General features: G+C 41.2%; 1 protein-coding gene across 4 annotated transcripts in view; it reads right to left on the bottom strand.

The window, feature by feature from the left end:
- The window catches only part of CNTRL (centriolin), an 83,474-nt gene that overhangs the window by 19,783 nt on the left and 42,983 nt on the right, over window positions 1-20,708 (bottom strand). For all 4 annotated transcript variants that reach the window (XM_024762327.1, XM_024762329.1, XM_024762330.1 and 1 more), the window contains 12 exons: window positions 19,001-19,135; window positions 15,505-15,650; window positions 14,689-14,896; window positions 13,783-13,962; window positions 12,008-12,187; window positions 11,123-11,239; window positions 10,685-10,829; window positions 10,071-10,219; window positions 8,244-8,424; window positions 6,505-6,818; window positions 4,470-4,675; window positions 2,368-2,560 (listed from right to left, as the gene is read on the bottom strand). In XM_024762327.1, coding sequence (XP_024618095.1) covers window positions 2,368-2,560; window positions 4,470-4,675; window positions 6,505-6,818; window positions 8,244-8,424; window positions 10,071-10,219; window positions 10,685-10,829; window positions 11,123-11,239; window positions 12,008-12,187; window positions 13,783-13,962; window positions 14,689-14,896; window positions 15,505-15,650; window positions 19,001-19,135 — 2,154 coding nt within the window. The remainder of the gene's footprint in view (window positions 1-2,367; window positions 2,561-4,469; window positions 4,676-6,504; window positions 6,819-8,243; window positions 8,425-10,070; window positions 10,220-10,684; window positions 10,830-11,122; window positions 11,240-12,007; window positions 12,188-13,782; window positions 13,963-14,688; window positions 14,897-15,504; window positions 15,651-19,000; window positions 19,136-20,708) is intronic.

Raw genomic sequence — 20,708 nt, 5'->3', positions numbered from 1 at the left:
AAATGTTCACTCACTTAGACTCTCCAATTCTCAAAAAAGAATTCAGAAGAACTATTAAACAAAAATGCTCATTGTATACTGAAATAATACAAGACTTGACAAACAATCGATTCAGTAAGTGACAATGCATCAGCACAATGGAATACTGTGCAGTCTTTAAAATAATGACAATGTAGTAACATAGAAGAATGTTAATGATAAAATGTTGGCTGAAAATAAAATTTTAAATGGTTTAAGCACTGTAAGAGCAACTATAGAAAACTATCTTGTCAACAAAGACAGAAAGGTTATGCAAAAACAAAAATAGTCATCTGAGGGTGGTGAGATGGTGGATGATATTTTATTTAAAAATAATCTGTAATATTATTATATGTTATTTTTTTCACTTAAAAATATCTACCCCAAAACAACAACCAAAAAAAACAGGAAAAAAAGAAATTAGGGCTTCCCTGGTGGCGCAGTGGTTGAGAGTCCGCCTGCCGATGCAGGGGACTAAAAAAAAAAAAAAAAAAAAAAAAGAAATTAAAGGAAAACAAGAAATTTTAAAAAGTGAAAAAACAAACAAATATCTACCCAATTAAGTGGCAAGGAAGTGATTCTATCAATAATCCCTCCACATAAAGATTCTTCCTTTACTCTAGATATTATCTTGTTAAGTAAAACCCCATTAATCTAAGGATGATTTAATTATGGCTGAGAAACACAAATATTTAATACTTTTGAAGTATTTCAAAATCTTCCTATATATGATTTGGCAAAAACATCATTTTTTTTTTTGTCACCTTGGTTTCTTTTTTTGTCTCAAATAAGAGGCTTAAAATAATGTCACGAGAGGTCCAAAAACAGAGTATGGTTTGTACTTGGTTGAGCAGTGACTCACTTTTCTGCCAAAACACTCCGTGTTGCAGTTGCAGTCAAGTCAGAGGCATCTGTGTGTGAAGCTCGTTTAGTAAATACCCCGTGTGGATGCAAGAGGGTTTGGCCAGTTCCCAGAGAGCAAGATATTTCACCACGCTTCTTTCCACTTTGGATAGCTGGTTTCTACCAGATTCATCAGCAAAGCATTGGACACAACTCACTATACACTACAGAAAGCCAGCCACGTCCCTAAGTAGTTTTTTATCCCTTGCATGTCAGGTTTTAATAAGTCTGGCACATTCCTTACAAAATGCAGCACTTTCTCCTTTCCTCTTCCCTTTTAGCAAGCTGCTTCCCTGAGTCATTTTGGGAGGATGAAGGAGGAAGAGCTTATTAGTCTCGGTTCACTTACTATCTCTGCCAACTACTAGTCTCAGCAATTTTCTTTTATACACCAGTGATACATTTTTCTCTGGTCCTGCTCACACCTATTTTCTCTCACAGTAATCTAACATGTGACAGAAGAGGGAACTGATCACCTGGAAAGAGATGAGGAAACTTCTCCATTCTTATTAAAGCCATCACTCACAGAATTTCTTTAATAAATCCTTCATTTCAGTTCCTGGGTAATAGATTTCTATTCATTTAAATTGATCCATGTTGAAATAACAATGTAAAAATAGTAGTTCCTGATGTGCCCCATATGGATTCGGGACTTTTGATGGGATTCCTGGAATTCCCATCTAAAGCTCTCTTGGTGAGTCAGAACTTTAGCTGTATGACCCTGGGCTAGACCAGCCTCTGAGCTACATGTGCGAACTGGGCTAATGACCATCTTACAATGCTGCCAGGAAGGTTAAATGAAGTGGTATTTATAAAATGGCCAATGTGTGGCCATAGCAGGGGCTCATAAAAGGCAGTTCCTTTTCTTCCCCAACTTCCTCTGTGCTTCAGTCTTAAGAATACTACCTCAGGCCCCAAAATATTTGATTTTATATTACTATCAACTTGGAGAACAAAGTAAGAATAAGAGTCTTGTGAGGTCCATTGTTACAAGAATATAAGATTGACCTATTTAATAAACACAAGATATCACAGCCCGAATAATTTTCAAAAGACACACATAGGATAAGGAGGTGGGGTGTGTTAGGAACTAAATGACTTTCAGGAGCTTTAAATATGCTATTGCATTTAATTCATACTGAATTATACTAGGTTAATTCTAGTATAATTAGTATAATCTAGGTTAATTAGTACAATCTAGGTTAATTATACTTCATTTAATTCATACCGAACAGTCTAGGTTTTCTTAGCCTGAATTTACACAGGAGGAAAGCAAAGCTCGGGGACTTAAGCAACTTGCCCAAATCCTCACAGCTCCTTAACTAGCAGAGCACAGACTGACTTGGATCACCGTGCTATTCACGTTTCCTTTCTAACCCTTCCTGCCGCCACCACCGCCGACAGCAAGCCAGCAAGCCGTCTCACCCCAAGCACAGCAGCACATACTTTCTCGGTTGTGTGTGAAAGTTCACTCTCAGCTTCCGCCAGCAGTCGGTCAGCCTCCCTGAGCTCTGCTCGACGTTTCAGGAGGGTCTTCTCGATGCACTCAATTTCATCTACAATATCTTCATGGTGCCTGAGTGATTTTTCTATTTCTAGTTCATTCATAAGACTCTCAACATTTCCATCAATGAAGTCTCTAAAAAAATCATATATACACACTCATCAAGAGATTTTAAATGTGACAATATAGATACTTGTAGCCTAATGATAAAAAGATGCACAATGATTTTCTAATTTTATATGAGAAGGGACTGGACAGACAGCTACATCTGATTAAGTTCAATGTCTATGCTTACCTTTTTACTCAACATGGCATACTGTTGACAGTAAGTGGATAATACGTATAATGTATGAGGCAGTTGTTTTGTCCTTTTAAATATAAAGATTATTTTTTCATCAGCACTTGGTCAAGACAATGCTGATACTTCAATTCTTCTGTGGTATAAAAATCAAACAAACCACTGCCTCAATAATCATCCATTCCCTCAAAACTATCCTAAGTTTCTACTAGAGTAAAATTATGGTGACGATATTTGACAAATCAGAAAGCGGAACACAGGACTTGGTAAATCAAGGTTAAAGTCAAAATTATTTGAAAACGGGACTATCATTGACAGAAAAACATGAAAATAAATTCAACCACATATTAACAGATTAATTCTTCTTTGGACATTTCTGTGTTATCCAAATTCCCTAAAATGATCATTTATTATACATTTATAACTAGGAAAAGAAGTGGTTCTCCCACTGCACTATACCCCCCTCAAAAAACTTCACCTCCCCCATATACACCTACAAAAATGAAATAACCATCCCCCAAGCCTTCAAACATCTAGTCCCAACCTTCTCTTGGCATGACCCTTGGTTTTCCCTGCCAGGTCTATCAGTCACTCTTGCGTTTGCTCCTAGAAGGCAGAGACCATATCTCACTCACCTCTATGTACTCCACAGGTCCCCCCGCAACCCTGGTACCTGGGCCAGTCTGGTTTAAGGGACAAAAACTGGGGAACTGTCATAATTCACGGTCTAGTGCAGAAGATGAGCTTCTACATAACTGACCCACGCAACAGATACAAGCATTAGCTAATGGACCCTATGCCAGATGCTGGGGCACAGAGAGGGAGGCCCTGCTACTGCCTTTCTGGGTATCTTACAACATGGTCTGAACACTACGCCCAAGGCTGCCAACTCCAAACTGTGGGAGCCTGAGATGAGAAAGCTTTTCTGTCAGAGGGGGTCCCTAACCTTCATCTGGAAAGACACACTGGAGTTAGGTCGGGGGCAGGTCGGGAAGCCATTTCAAGCAAAGGACAGCATGTGCAGAGGTGGGGAGGCAGGAGAAAACGTGGTGCTCAGGGAAACCACAGCAAAGTGTAGGGCCAGAGTAAGTACCGTGTGGGAGAGAAGGATAAAAAAGAGAGGTAGGGTTCAGATCTTGCAGGGCAGTATGTATGCTAGTGGGAATGAGAGACACAGGGCAGCATGCACAGTTAGGTCTGCAGCCATGTCGAGGGTGGGATGGAGAGAAAGACACTAGACCTGGAAGGCCTGACCTAAGATGAGGATGACTAAAGGCCAGGGCAGTAGAGACGAAAGAAGGGGACCAGTTTGAGAGCTCTTTGTGTACAGAGTCAGTAGGACTTGGAGAGCAGCTGGATGCCTGGGGGAGTGAGGGAAAGGCAGGTGTTGAGGACACCCAGCACGTTTTCAGCCAGGGTAACTGGGGAGGGCTGGCGGCTGTGCCATTCTCCAAGAGGGACTACAAGAGGAGCTGATATGGATTACTGGCCAAAAGAACTTAGACTTCTACTGTCCCATATGATAATCTCCACGTGGCTATTAAATTAACTCTGTTCCTCAGTTCTATTAGCTACATTTCAAGTACTCAATAGCCACATGTGGCTAAGGCTACTGTTTTGGATAATACTGATCTAGAACACTCCCAAGATCACAGAAAGTTCTACTGGACAACACTGATTTAGGTTACCTTAATGAACTAATATCATATTCATCTGAATTATAAAGATAAAATGGCTAATAATTACTTTCGCTGTTGATGTTTCTGAATGGTTCTATGCAATTCTTCTACTTCGTGCTCTAAGTCTCTCTTCTCTTGCAAAAGATCATCAATATTATGATGCAGTTCTTCTATTTCTTTCTCACACTGCTGCTTGGATACTCTCATCCACTGTTCCTGTTTCTTTGATTTTAAATGCTGTATTATGTCTTCCAATCTAGAAACTTCATTCTCCTGAGCAAAGAAAGAAATGCAATACTGAAATATCACATGATGCTTCCCCTTCTTCCTGCCAAAAACTGAAATTAACAGTGATTAAAGTGGTATCTTTGACCTGATAATAGTGGTAGCTTCTAAGACTTCTGTATGAAAAGAAAAATTAAGTCAAGCCAATTTCTTCATGTGCCATAGATGAAATTGATGGACCAACAGATCTTATGACTCTTCCATCAGTCCAGCTATGGCTGATAAATAGTCACCAAGCACCTCCTGTGGATAATGTCTGGCTCCAGAGTTCAGCATCTAGCAGAAGACACAGACAGAGGTCTCTCCCTCCTCTGTGCACATGGGAGAGGAGCTGGCTGAGAAGGATGCCTAGAGAAAGTGGTGTTCTGCCTGGTTTTGAAGAATAAATGAAATAGGAAACGACTACGCTGAAGAAATAATGTGCAAATGTAGGGAGGTATAAAGGCACACCTGGGAAACTACAGGAACAGCCGGGTACTGGTGGAGGGTAAAAGAACCAACAGAATTGCTAAAGAAACAGTGTGCACTGAAAAACTGCGGGATAACACGAGTAACTACCATTTTTAACCATGTAAATATCCACAGTCCCTCTGAAACTAGTTTGACCTACTAAAATGGGGCTGGTGGCTTGGCACCCAGGTATCCTAGTCCTTTATCTTCCTCTCAATCCGCTGAGAGGAAAAGGAAAAAATAAAGAGCTCCAGGTGCCTTAAGTTTGAAGGAGGCCCTTGTAATGCATTTTATTTCTTTAAAACAAAAAAGTTATAAAGGAAGCTAGTGATTAGGAAGTAATCATTTCTTAGAATTTAGCCTAGAGGAAAACATGAAATACAGTAAAAATTTATACACAGTTAAATGAACTACACAGCCTACAAATAAAGAAATGTTATGCAGTCATTAAAATACTGCTTAAGGGCTTCCCTGGTGGTGCAGTGGTTAAGAATCCACTTGCCAATGCAGGGGACACAGGTTCAAGCCCTGCTCCAGGAAGATCCCACATGCTGCAGAGCAGCTAAGCCCGTGCTCCATAACTACTGAGCCTGTGCTCTAGAGCCATGAGCCACAACTACTGAGCCTGCGTGCCACAACTACTGAAACCCACGTGCCTAGAGCCCGTGCTGCGCGACGAGAAGCCACCACAATGAGAAGCTCGCACACCACAACAAAGAGTAGCCTCTGCTTGCCACAAGTAGAGAAAGCCCACATGCAGCAACGAAGACCCAATGCAGCCAAAAATAAATAAATTAAAAAAAAAAAAAAATACTGCTTAAAAACGCTTGTAAAACCATGGGGAAAATGCTTGTAACATTAAGTGGGAAAAATAGGACACAAAATTATGCGCACAATAAGAACTATGAAAAGAAAGAAAGAATAATCATTAATTTCACCACCCAGAGATAACCGCCACCAAAACCTTACTGTACGCTGCTCTTACATGTGTTTGTACACAAGCACACATAATATGTGTATGCACAGGTACAGGCACTAGTATGTGAATATACCTATACATACACATTAATATAGTACTGGTCAATAGAAAAATACATAAAAAGCTTTCTAAAAATGGCTATTTTCTGGACTGAAAGCATTTTTGTTGTAAAATGGTTAAACCAGGTTCGTAGAATGGCCTGGTACCCTAACTCCTGTCCAGAACAGTGTTTTAATAAGAGGATGCTTGCTCAGTTCTAAACATCAGCCTTACAAACACACTTTTGGGGTATAATCCATGCATAAGTAGGTCGACTCATTAAGTATATAACCTTACTCAGTCTCCCATGGAAGCAGTGTGGACAGGGGTCTTGTGTCTTTCCACTTACTAAGTTATGGTGCTCCGGGACATTGCAGTGCAGCACGCCCACTGGGATGAGGGGGATGGAGAAGTTGGGGGGTGGAGGCCCATATACGATGGGGGCCCCAGCGGGAGGCGGGCCATAAACAACAGTGCCAGGGGTGAGAGGTCGGCTGTTGTTGGGCAAGGGAGGAGGTGGTGCATACAAGGCCATGCCCTGGGGTACAGGAGAGCCATCGGGAAACACGGTATACATCATGTATCCAGGAGGAGGCACAAATGGGCGGTCCTCTTGGTCATCCAGCTCACTCTCTTCCTGGCTATCTCCTCCACTGTCTGCATCTTGAAACAAAAAAAAACAGAAGAGCGTTTTATTCCCATGGCTCACTAGGTAAACATGTTCAGTAGAGAATAGCAGTGTTTAGGCCAAGATACCAGAGATGTGAAAATAAAATTCTGTAAAAAAGGTCAAAAGCAGTTTTGAAAAGTGGATCAAACAGGGATGCAAATTATTTTCACCAGGTGAACTTGAGTTTTTCTTTTTTTCTTAAATGAATGAACTTTATTTTTTTTAATTTAAAATTTATTTTTGGCTGCATTGGGTCTTCGTGTGAGCAGGCTTTCTCTAGTTGCAGTGAGTGGGGGCTACTCTGCGTTGTGGTGCGTGGGCTTCTCACTGCGGTGGCTTCTCTTGCTGTGGAGCGTGCATGGGCTCTAGGCGCACAGGCTTCAGTAGTTGCAGCATGTGGCCTCAGTAGTTGCGGCACTCGGGCCCTAGGGCCCGCAGGCTTCAGTAGTTGTGGCACCTGGGCTTAACTGCTCCGTGGCACGTGGGTCTTCCTGGACCAGGGATTGAACCCGTGTCCCCTGCACTGGAAGGTGGATTCCTAACCACTGTGCCACCGGGGAAGTCCCCTGAGTTTTTCTTATACCTATCTGTTGGTTTTTTTCCATCTTCACTCATTCATTCATTCAACAACATTTGGGTGCCTGCTTCGTGCTATGTAAAACACCAATAGAGAAGTGCTGCGAGATACCACAGCTCCCAGCTTTACCACTATCAGGACACACAGCCTCTCTCAGTTGTTGGTTCTCTTACTTATCTCCCCTATAAGCAGGAACTAGTTTTTTTTTTCCACTGATGAAGAAAGCCTAGCACACAGCAGGCACTCAATAAATAGTTCCTGAATGAACAAATTCTCAGAAGGTAATATTCCCATTTTACAGATTAGCAGTCTCAGAGTGGCTAAATAATTCCCTAGGATAACACAGTGAAAGTGCCAGGATTTACCCCAGGTCTGACTCTTCCCCCTGGAGCTCTGGAAGACAGACCTGTAACACTTCATTACAGTCGAGCTAATTAGTGCCATAACACAAGGATGTAAACTGCCACGTTCCAGGAGTGGAGGTAAAGATGTCGCTCAGTCTGCCGGGAAAGGCAGGGAGAAGGAAGGGTCCAGAAAAGGAGTGTTGTTTGAGGACCTGGGTCTTGCTGAAGGATGAGTAGCAATAGGTTTGGGAGAGAAAGGAGGAAGCAGGACATTCTGAACAGAGGGTTCAAAACATGGAGGTGTGAGAAACATGGCATGCAGTGGGTATGGCTGACATGTGGGAGAGTGATGGAAGGTGAGACAAGAGGTCGTTGGCCAAGACCAGGTCACAGAGGGCCTTGCAGAGCAAGATAAGACTGTGTCTTATGGATTTCAGGGAACCAATAAAAGGTCATTAAACAGGCAAGAGAAATGCAACTTCCCTGATGTAACTTACCTCTATTTGAACATGATTTATGTAACCCACTCCTGATGGGAGAATAAACCCAGTATCCTGAAGCAGGTGGAGGTGCTCTGTGTTCCTTCCCATCCTGCCATGGTTTTCTAACAGGAGTTGAGGCTGCATACTTTAGGCCGACACCAGAGTCCTTGGTGGCCTGGGAACTGTGGCTGGAAACCTAAAATAAATGACAGCAGAGCATACTATCTCTTAACAAATAAAAAGGCTGATGTGGAGAAATGTCAAAGTCTAGAGCGAAGCTGAGAAAGAACTGGTTTCTTTTCATATATCGTAATCCTCATTTATCACAGGCAGAAACGAGACGTGATTACGTGGTCATATAACCTGCATGGGTGTCAGCCTCCCGTCTCCCGTACTCATCTTTCCTGGTGGTTTCTCTTCTTTTGCCTAGTCCTTGATGGCCCAGCAACTAAGATCAAGGAAACAGGAGCTTGCAAGGCAAGCTGGGATATTAGTCTCCTGTTGTGCCAGGAGCTTGGAGTGGCTTTAGAGCTCTACTCTGTTACTCTCCCTCTCCTTTCAGTTATAAGTCGACCCTCTAACCTATACTGCTTCCACCTGCAGCCCTGGCTGTGACACGGATGTCTGGCTTCCTTTAGATTTCTGGGAGGAGGATTTCAGATTCTGCTTTTCGGGCTTCTGATTAAGTCTGAACGACCTGGGGATCCTAGCATGTGGGAGCTGCTTCTCCTGACTGCTGTTGTCAGCTGATTCTAGCAGGATGTTGCACAGCCCCTCTGCTTCGGATAAGAGCCACTTACAGTCCTCTCCTTCCTTCCCTCATTCAGGCTGCAAGCCCTGACATTCTGCTCCCTGAACACCCCTCAGTCCATCTCTGCTCTAGCTCCACTGCTCTGGCTCTGGCTTCTTCCATCCTTCACCCGAACAAGTTCAAACAGCCCCACACAGATTTCACCCACTACAAGTCTAGCCTCCACACTCCGCCTGATTCTTCTTCCTAAACTACAGCTCTGATCATAGCGCACTCAACTGCAGTTTCCCAAGGCCTACATAATTAAGTGCAAGGGATTTTGAGGCCCCCTTTTTTTTTTAAAAAAAAAAGCATGACCCCAATCTACGTTTCCTGTTTCACCTTTCACTGTTCCCATCCAGCCCTCCAGCCCCACAAGGGGCTAAGCCAACTCTCCTTTTCCTCACAAGCTGTTCCCTCCCTCCTGAAAGCCCATCCTTTGAGGGTTGCTAAGTGCTGACTTCAAGCTCCTGTTTGTGAAGCCTTCTTCCCTAAACATCCCCATGAGATAAATCTTTAACATTTCTCTGCAACTGGGGCACGGAAGTCCAGTCTGTTGTCACATGCATGTCACTGTTTTGTAATTACATTGGTGTGCTTGTCTTCCCCACCAGCCCATGAACTCTTTTGAGAGCAGGGGCTATATGATTCATCATGGTTCCCCACCAAAGCCTTGTACTTGACCTAGACCTAAGTACTGAATGAATGTGTTAAAAGGAAATGCAATCCAGGTGCTATTTTTCTGTCTGAGACTCTATAACTCTACTGCCATTTTCAAAAGGCTCTCTGGGCTCAAGTCACTTTATCTACCCTTACAGGATCCTTGTTCAGGGACCCCACACATACCACCTGAGCATGAGTGGGCAATTGCCACATTCCTTGGGAATGCCCCATTTCCATCTCACACAGCACAAAGTACTTAAGAACCTCAATGCATGGCTTAGCCTAGATATGTTGTTCTTGAGACCTGATCACAGATTTAGGGAAGGCAACACAGTCACACTTTCTTAAAGAAAATTTAGTATATATTCCCAGCACCACAGACTTCCTACTTTTGATGATGATGGTGGTGGCATAAAGTACCAATAGCCTCGTCTTTTGAAAGGATCTGCCATGCTGCTGATGTAATCATTCTGATAAGAAACTTCACGTCGGAGTTCGGCAATTTCTTCCAAAACATTTTCAAAGCCTCCTCTGTTATCTGTAAAAGGAAAGCCATTCTGTGAAGTTGGGTATGAAATCATCTACTTCCTCTCTCTCTCAAAATACAAAAGTGATTCCACAAGAGCCAATGACTTTTATCAGTTCCTCAAAGCTGCCGTTCAGCCTGTCCTTTGGTAATAAATTTTTGTTGACACTTAAAGAGGATAGACATATCCTACTGCTGTTCACTTATAAAGTGAGCCAGAGAAAGAACAGATTTGTAAACAGTATTTCTTTCGAAAATACAAAAATAAATCTCTCTTTGTAATCAAGTCCCTTGATACTGCACTTACTTACATTTTAAAAAGTGCTTTATTTATTAAGCTAATTATCACAGCTCTATAAATCGAGCATGGAATTAGTCTGTAACCGTTAAATAAATTTGCTAAAGGTAAAAAACAAACACGATGATTTAATTTTAGAACTACAAAACCACTACCAAAATCAAAGCCCAATACCTTACCAGCCCCAGTGAGGTCTAGTAAATTCCGCAGTCTTGCGATCTCTTTCCTTTGTCTCTCCATGGTCTCATTCAGTTTTTCGATTTCTAGCGCCTGTGAGTTTGCTCCTCTGGTGCCTACCTCTACTTTCTCCATCTCAATTCGAAACTATTAAAAAATCACATATACAAAGTTGCCAATGAATATTCTTTCCCAGATGCATGTCTCCTTGCAGTAAGATTCTAATTCTATAATTTTTTACTTATACTTTACTAACGAGGAACTGCATTACTCCTTACATTTAAACCATGCAATGCCTGGCACGAAGCAGAGAATCAAGTACCGATTGACTATTGGCTGCACCTCAAAATTCTTTGAGATGTCGCCTACACTAATTGAATCTTTTAGGAACTGATAAGTACCCAGTAAGGAGGCGGTCTCGTGGGGGTACCAGCACTGACCTGCTCCTCTTTATCCCTGAGGAGATTCTGCAGGAGTTCGATCTCCGCTTCTGCTCGGGTCAGATCCCTGGCGGCTTGAGCTGCCTTTCTGCTGAACCTCTCTGTTTCCTGCAGCTCCTATAGGGACAGAGGTGTGAGAAAGGCACCACTGCTATTGCAGGCTGCCCTCTTTATTTCTTTCTTCCTCTGAATGAGTCTTCTGCTTTCATCAGATCGCCCGCCTGCTACTCCATGCACACGTAGTGCCAAGTCCCAGCTTATCTGTGCTGTTCCTATGATTTGGCAGCTCACTCTGGCACTCTTTGGGGGTCAAGTGGGCAGGGTTCTGCATCAGAAAGAGCAAGGACTAATTTTTTCTTCTCTGTTCTACAGTCTTCCATGACTGGTGTCTCTGTGGACCCCCATGGTTAGATCTTCCCTCCTATGATTTACTGTCTTAATCTCATAAGCATTTGCATCTTATAAAGACTATAACAGACTTATCTCAGTCAGGAGTCATAATAACCCTGTGAAGTGACATATTGTCATCAGACTGCACGAGATGACAAGGACAAAAAGTTGAGGTTCAGAAGGGTTATACAGCAAGTCTTGAAGACCTCTGTTCAGATGTGTATTGACAGGTGCCTCCCTAAGCAGAGACCCCTACATTTTGAGATTAGGATAGTATATTTCATTTGATGGCTCCTTTGGGACTCAGTAAAGTACAGGACCCATAGCAGGGTTGTGACAGGGGAAATATAATCTTCAGGTCTGAAGAGGAACAGACAACTTTATGGTGGTTTATAAAAGAGCCAAAGTCTATAACAAGAGATCAATAATACAAGTTGCTATGTTTTCTGACAGGGGCAGCCCTGCTGGAAACTTGTTCTGTACGTGGGGATTCACCTCTGCGCGCTCCTGGTTAATTTTCATAACGGTTCCATGAAGGGACTTGAGCTGGTCTTTGGCAGTGGTGAGCTCAGCTGTGGCCAGCTTATCAGAGGCGGCCACGGCTTTCTTTAGTTTCTTCAGTTCTTTATCTAAACCAAGAAACTGTGCCTGAGATTTGGCATCTTCAAGTTTCTTCTAAAATAAAAGAAACACTAATTAAAGAGATGAATCATTTGGTAGCAATGAATTAAGACAAAAGCCCCATGAGGGCAGGGACTCTGTTCACACACCCCATGCCTAGAACAATACCTGGTACTCAGCAGGTGCTCCTGAGTGAATAAATAAATAACAACATCTCAAAGCTGTATGATAACTTAGAATGAAATCAGTATACTTAGTCAAGAATCTTCGTGATCATAATCCATTCATTTGTTGTAGAAACATTTCTTGGCACCATCACCAAGCAATGGGCCCGCCCCTTGTGATCATGGAGTCAGGCACTGGGCATATGGTGGTAAACAAAACAGACTTGGCTGCTGCCCTCAAGGAGCTTATGAGAGACATGTATTAAACAAACACTCAGACAAATGTGTAACTAACACTGTGCTCACTGCTATCAAGGGACAGAACAAGGTACTATGTGAGAGGCCAGCAGGGGAGACCTAGATTGGTGGGGGGAGGGTTTTCAGGAAGAAGAACGGTGGAGGGACATGGTCCAGGAGAAGGAATGGCCAGGAGGGAAGACAGAGCTTGGGAAGAGTCAGGAACTGAAAGAAGCACGGTAAGAAAAGGAGAGAGCTCAACAGAGGCCAATCATGCAAGGGCTCAGAGGCTGAAGAACTTTTGTCTTTACCCTAAAGACAACAGAAGCTGCTGGAGAGAAGGGGAGATGGGGAGGGGCTGACAAGAGCCTATTCATGTTTTTGGAAGAGTGTGTTGGCTGCTCTGTGGAGCAGGTCATGAGTGGAAGTGGGGGACTGTCAGGTGGCCACAGCAGTTGTCCAGAAGTGAGATGATGGCTGGATGAGGGTGGTGGCACTGGAGAAGGACAAAGTGCAAATATTCCAGAGAGATTTTGGAGGCAGACTCAATAATACTTGGGAACTGATGGGTTCTCAGTGAAGCATGAAGCAAGTCATTCATGGGCTGGGAGAAGGGAGAGGGTAGGTGTGAGACATGAGAAGGTACGAGACAGTGCAGCAAGGAAGAGAAAGGGTAATGCTGCCCGTTTGAGGCTGGCAAACATTTATAGTGTTACTGCTATGCCTGGATGGGTGACTTTTTTCTTCAGGAATACTTGGCCATGGGTGCAGGGCCACAGAAAGCAGATAGCTGCAGTTCTGTCACAGAAGATAGGAGAAAAGAGCAAGGGATTTGAGGATATTTGCAAAACACAGCGAGAGTGGGAGACCATGGAATTTAAGTTGGACAAGGAAGAAAGTAAAGACAGGAAAGCCTAACACACAGAAAAGGTGGGGGTAATGCACTGGGATTATCAAGAAGGTTGAAAACCTGTCAGCATGACTCATCCCAATAGCATTTAAGCCCCACCTCACTGACTCTCAAGTCACTCCTTACATCCCAATTCTCTTGCTTCCATCTAGCATGGCACCCTTGTCTCAGGCTCTTGATTCGATGACATGCATCTAGGTCTCTCTAGGTCAGGTCCACCTCTGGGCCAGCAATGCAGTCAGAGGTGACCATGGATCAAACCCCTCTCAGCTGCCCCATTGCTGGGTGCAGGACCCTGGCAGTGGGGACTCATATGTCTCTTTCCTAGTCTTGCCCACCTTCTTCTCTAACTCTTGGAGTTGGGCCAGAATTCTCTCCTTCTCTTCATCAGCTTCCTGAAGTTGGAGATCTGTAAGGCCTTGGATTTCCTCCACACTTTTTAGATTTTCTTGTAAATAGTGAATTTCATTCTCTAATTGCTGAATTCTTGCTTTGTGTTGCCTCTTGTCAAAATTAATCTGTGAAGAAATCAAATTTCAAAGATGATTTTTAAGCAAAATATGTTTTGAGCAAAACAAAAATCTTCTAGAGGATTATGTTTCATTTTACTAAAGAGTAAAATGAAATGCTGTGCTAATGAGTTACTGCGGATGTGGCTTTATCACAACTGCTCTCTAGGATCCATTTTAATGTTTGCCTCATCATGGAAATAATTACATCAAAAACTCAGATTCTGGCACTATACTACACTCTAGCGATGTTGTATTATCCACTTACATGTTAAGAAACATCTCTCACTTGCTTCCAAAACAAGGAAAACACAGTGTCACAAAGAAGCCTGACTTTGACATCAGTAACCACATTTAGAGTTGAATTTTAGTCACACCTAGTTTGACTTATTAGGAGTGAAACTAACAACGATTACACTGTATTTAAAAAAAGTATACCTTTATTAATTATACCCTATAAAGGTATACCTTTATTAAGGTATAATCTACATAACAGACACTCTTTTCTTTCTTTCTTTTTTTTTTTTTTGGCTGTGCCACGCAGCTTGTGGGATCTTAATTCCCCACCAGGGATCGAACCCTGGCCCTGGGCAGTGAAAGCAAGGAATCTTAGCCACTGGGCCACCGGGAACTCCCCACACTGTATTTACACGGGAAAGGAAGCACTGTAACTTGCTGGAAAATATGAATGTTTTCTGAACGCTCCCCTCTAGCTGCCTCTTGCCCTTCTCTTACTCTTGCTTCAAAGGCTCTCTCACAGGCCTGCCTGAACTCTTCTTGTCCGCTGGCCAGCTTCTCCTGATGCAGAGCCACTTCTTCTTGGAGTTTTCTCTCTCTCACTTGAGCTTCCTCTTTTTCCCACTGGGAACGTGTAAGGATTTCACTGAACTGTTTCTGCAAATCAGCGAGACTTTTCCCTAAGACATCTGAAGGACTATGGATTCTGGTAAAGGGGGGAAAAAAAAGATGGTATAAGTGTGACATTTTATTTTGGATGCTGGATGCTGGGTGCAAACATGCCGGTAACGTCAGTGCGGAAGTAAAAAGAGTTGTGAGGAATGGGACTGGTGTCAATCCGTAGCAAATTACTGTGTACCTCCTGAGTGCAAATCATTGTTTTATTAAATGACTGCTGCCACTCTGAAAGCACAGGCTCCTGTCAGGCTAACAATGTGTGTTCAAAGAATAAATGTCCATTTCATATATTCAAATTAGCCTCAGTTTTCTTTTGATATTTGTTTTCTATTTAAAATGCATAATGTGACTGTACTTCCTAACCATCTGCAGTAAGCTTTCAAGAATGAGTTACTCGTAAAACCTCTGTGTTTTTTAAATTAAATAATACCAAAAAGTACAAAAGATCAAAAAAATCAGTGACAGACAACTTGAATTAAGCAATCTGTGTCTCAATCATGGTAATATGATAAGGGAAAAGGGAAGCCTTACAGAAGAACTCAGCCATTAACAGTAGTTGGAAAGGTGATTTCATCATTGAACCCCACATTTACAACTCAGCCCACTCTCTACCTGGAGGTCTCGATTTTCCATTACCTCATCTCCCCAGCTCCTGATTTCAGTTTTCTCCTTAGCTCATCTACACGAGCTGCCACTTCTTCTGGATGAATCAAACCATCAACTACATGGTTAAGGTGATTCTGGAAATCTTTAAGTTGCTGTTTTAACAGGTTATTGTCATCCTGTGGAGGGGGTAAAATGGAGAGGGGTAAAAATTACCAAAACAAAATAAAAAATACACCCAAATACACACACACAGCCCAAGTTATTTACCATATAACAGTTCCAGTCAACTCCCTTTACCAATTTTTTAAAAACCCTTTGCACTATGGCCGACAATATCTGAATCTATTGATTAATCCGAAGTCACAAAAGACACAAACAGGCATTACGATGTGTCCTGACGTGATGCAAAACAGAAGTACGTATGAACACTACCTAAGACTGTCTTCTTGCCAAAGAGTAAATAACTTGAATCTAAATAAGCCTCCATACGTGACATAAGAACATGTTAATCAATGCCATGGGGATGCAACCACCAAAATCTAGACTATGGGAAACTCTACAGGACAAAGACCTGGTTTTCTTTAGTATGTAACAAAGAGAAAAAAAAGAACAAAACTATAGATTACAGGAGACAAGAGTCAAGTCATCCAAATGCAATGTGTGCACCCTATTTGGATTCTGATTCCAACATAACACTTCTAAAAAACTTATAATTTGAACATTTTGTATACTTAAGGTATTTGACGGTATTAGGGAGTTATTGTAATTTTTTTTTTTTTTTGTGGTACGCGGACCTCTCAGTGCTGTGGCCTCTCCCGTTGCGGAGCACAGGCTCTGGACGCGCAGGCTCAGCGGCCATGGCTCACGGGCCCAGCCGCTCCGCAGCATGTGGGATCTTCCTGGACTGGGGCACGAACCTGCGTCCCCTGCATCGGCAGGCGGACTCTCAACCACTGCGCCACCAGGGAAGCCCGGGAGTTATTGTAATTTTAAGGTGTAATGATAGTATCCATGTTTATGCCTCTTTTTTTTTTTCTGGCCATGCTGCGTGTCTTGTGGGATCACAGTTCCCTGACCAGAGATTGAAGCCGGGCCATAGCAGTGAAAGCTCGGAATCCTAATAACCACTAGGCCACCAGGGAACTACCCTATGCTTCTTTTTTAAAGCCTTATTTTTTAGAGATACATACAATAGTACAGTATTTACAGATAAAATCAGATGTTTTGGATTTACTTCAAAATAATTCAGTGTGTGAACAAGTGTGAGGGGTGAGGTGTGGAGGGTATTATAGATGAAATAAGAGTGGCCATGTGTTATAGATGAAGTAAGGTAGTCCATGTGTTGAAACTGTTGAAGATGAGTGATATATACATAAGGATTCATTTTAGTATTCTATTTTTGAATATGCTTGAGAATATACATAATTCAAACTTAGAAAAAACAAAAAACACCTTCCCATAATACTCAGCTTTATCTGCCAATCAACTGAAAAGTGGAACATCTAATACTGACGTTCTCTAATAGCTTACAATTCTCTGTGGGAATATTTGTTATATGCTAGGATATTTTCACTAAGAAACTAATGAACGTAACTAGACCCCAGAATTAAATCCAGACAGTACCTCTTTCAAGTAAAAAGAAACTGCTAAAATTTCCCTAAATTGTACAGAAAAATAGTTCTATGTCCTAAACTATTAACTATATTCCCCTGAATACCTATATTCTACTTAAGTGATTTTCTTCAAACTTGGTATAACATTAGGTTTTTTGTTTTGTTTTTTTTTAACACTGTTAACTAAATTGGAGAATTAGCATTGCAATGAACGTGCCTGTCCACCTATATTTGCACTACTTTCTAATCCTGGCCACAGGTGATCTGACCCAAGGACAGCCAATCCACTGACTAGCCAGAAAACAAGTTCTCTCCCTCTCCAAAATATGAACCAAGATCCAGTCCAGCAAGTCTGTATGAGAGCTAGACCTGTAAAGTTATGTCAGCTTGGGGCTGGGGTTGATGCTGGGCCAAATGCAATGCCCAGGGAGACAGAGGAGAAATGAGAGCCGCACAGGCCCTGGAAGGTTATCAGAGCAGCTCTGGTCACCAGCAAGCTGCCTGTCTCCTTCCTTGAGCTAGTGTTAGTAGGTTTTGGTTCACTGCAACTAAATGATTTCTGACAAAGATAAATGTAGAGTGAGTTTAACTTGTACTCCGCATCAGGAGGTCAGGAGGCCAAGTAACCAAAGGACCTAGTTCCAACTAAGAGAGTCTTACAGCATGGACCAGCATTCTGGAAAGCTGACCTCAATTTCTACCTTGGAGAGAGACCCCTGAAGTCCTGTTCTTTAATAGATGTGTACTGAAGTATTTATGGTTGAAATAAAGATGTATGAGATTTTCTTTAAAATATTCCAGCAAAAAAAAATGTGGATTAATTGAAATAAGAACAGCAGAATGTTGACAATTCTTTAAGCTGAGTAAACGAAAGGGCATAAGGCTATCTTCTCTCCGATTTTGTGATTATTTGAAAATTTCCAAGGTAAAAATAAAAAATAATAATCCAGTGAACACCCAATACACACACACAACACACACAAGAATGGAAAACATGTATATCTTTTATGATATTTACTTCAGAAGCTGAAATGATAGCAGTAAAAATTAAATTCTAGGTAACTAGATTTTCTTAAACTTTGAGAAAAAAATATTCAAGGCATTGGAAGAAGAGAGAGAGAATTTGGGTGAGTTTAGTCTTATTTGTCACAAATCCCCCTAGATGAATATTTGGAGCCTTCCCCCAAACCACAATAACTCTGCCCCTTGATTTCTGGTGAAGTATAACAGCTGCCACCTAGGTCAGCTAAGTGACCCCTGACCTCACAGATCTGGAAACCTACGTGTTGATCCAGGTACTTGTTTGTTCAGACATGTGTCCTCTTTGAGAGTGTTTAATTACCTGGAAAATCCTGTCCACTTGCTTCTCGGGCAGTTTGTCGGGCAGATTATTGTGACAATAGCTATAAAAATAGTCTGCCAAAGAAAACTCTCAAAAATGTAAAATGACTGCATTTTTAATGACATTCCTTCTGAGAAGGAGACTGAAAACTTTACAATTAAGAAGTTCTACTGCAACTCATTCTAGTTAAATTCCTGGATAATTACAAAGATATTTCAGTGGAAGAAGAATGCATCAATCTGATAATTTTAGCTCAGTCTGGTAACAAAGCTGCTTCTAGCGGAAATGCAAGGTACTGCTGTCCTCCATGAGTTTACCTAGTGTTCTCTGTTTACTATCGACACTGCCTCTATCTCTTAGCACCATAATAACAACACAAAGGATATGCATATTAATAATCTTAAAATAATCGCAACAGAGGCTATGGTACTATCCCACCCAGAAGTCCTTTTTTCTAATAACTCAAGTAGCTTACTACATGTAAGAGCAGGTTGTGAAGTGTCTGACATAAAGATGGCAACATCTTTGGGTGTCCCATATAAAAATGTATTGGGAGCCAATAAGTCTCTACCTGCAGCTGTTTAAGTTGGGTGCGGAGCTCACTATTTTCTTGTTCCTTTTCTTCTGAGAGCTGGGCTTTTCCGAGTGCATTCTTGAGGGCTTGCTTTTCTTTCTCAAGTTCTGTTTGAACAGCTGATTGTTCTAACTATTGCCATAGGAAGCGATGATACAAAAAAAGTAAAATAGCAATAATTTATGATCTAATAAGGCATAAATACATTTACATACACATGCAATCCCTTGGGAGCTTTGGTCTTATAACAACTCAGTTTTACATTTGTACCCCCAAGTTTAAAAGCCCAAGGTAAGTTTTTCACATGCCTCCTTAAACTATTAATACATAAGGAAGAGCAAGCATCAGAATCAGCTCAGCCCAGATACCCCAATTCAGAATCTCCAGGAGTGAGCCTAAATACCTACCTTTAAAAGCTCTGTAAGTGATTCAACAGTTACTGCTCTCTTTTCCCTTAGACCAATATTTCTCACACTGTGGTCCTCAAATACCTGCATCAAAATCACTTGCTGCACCTGTTAAAAATAGATGCCTGGACTCCCTCTCAGACTTGATGGGCAGAATTTCTAGGGCAAGTCCCAGGAATCTGCATTTAACAAGCATCACAAGTGATTTCATATAACTAAAGGGTACCAATCATAGATCTGTAAAGCAGAGAGAGAAGATCTGTTATGCTCCACAATCTCTATGTGTGGTTTGAAGACCAATCCTGGTAGTCCTGATGCAAGGAAGGGAATGTCCCTTTCAATACCATATGAATTTGTGAAAAGGCCAGGCTGCTGTAATATTTTTGTCAAGACTTATAAGAAAAAAAAATAAAGGACAATGGAAGTACAAAAGACAATGGATTTTAAGCCAGTAAGGGCTTGCTTAAAAACTTTTGAAAATTTATTTCAAAGAACATGCTATCCAGAAATTGTATTTACTATTATTTAAAAATATGTATTAAATAAATAAATAAATAAATAAAAATATGTATTTACTGTTATTTTAATTGTTTCCTTCCCAACCTCTTGTTTTCCACACTCTGATCAGGTCAACTACAGTTTTATAAAACTTGGTACTCTTAAGAAATATAACACTGACAACTGGCAAATGGTCATTTGATATCATTTGCTATCTAATAAGTAAAGGAACATAAAGTAATTATAATTACTATAATAAGCCTATTTTTATATCCTTTTCTCATCATATGAATGCCATTTTACATGAATTCTTGGGATTCAAACTTATTTTTTTTAATTATTAATTAATTTTAAATTATAGTTGATTTACAATGTTTCAGTATACAGCAAAGTGATTCAGTTATACAAATATATATCTATTCTTTTTCAGATTCTTTTCCATTATAGGTTATTACCAATACAAGATATTGCATATAGTTCCCTGTGCTATATAGTAGGTCCTTGTTGTTTCTCTATTTTATATACAGTAGTGTGTATATGTTAATCCCAAATTCCCAATTTATCCCTCCTCCCCCCTTTCCCCTTTGGTAACCATAAGTTTGTTTTCTATGTCTGTGAGTCTATTTCTGTTTTGTAAATAAGTTCATTTTGTATCATTTTTTTAGATTCCACATATAAGTGATATCATATGATAGTTGTCTTTGTCTGATTTACTTCACTTAGTATGATAAACTCTGGGCCCATCTATGTTGCTGCAAATGGCATTATTTCATTTTTTTTTTTTACAGCTGAGTAATATT

This window comes from Neophocaena asiaeorientalis, unplaced genomic scaffold (genome assembly GCF_003031525.2).
Source record: "Neophocaena asiaeorientalis asiaeorientalis breed wild unplaced genomic scaffold, Neophocaena_asiaeorientalis_V1.1 scaffold78, whole genome shotgun sequence".
Lineage (NCBI taxonomy): Eukaryota > Metazoa > Chordata > Mammalia > Artiodactyla > Phocoenidae > Neophocaena > Neophocaena asiaeorientalis.
The sequence above is the reverse complement of the archived record's forward strand: the minus strand, read 5'-3'. Positions and strand labels throughout refer to the sequence as shown.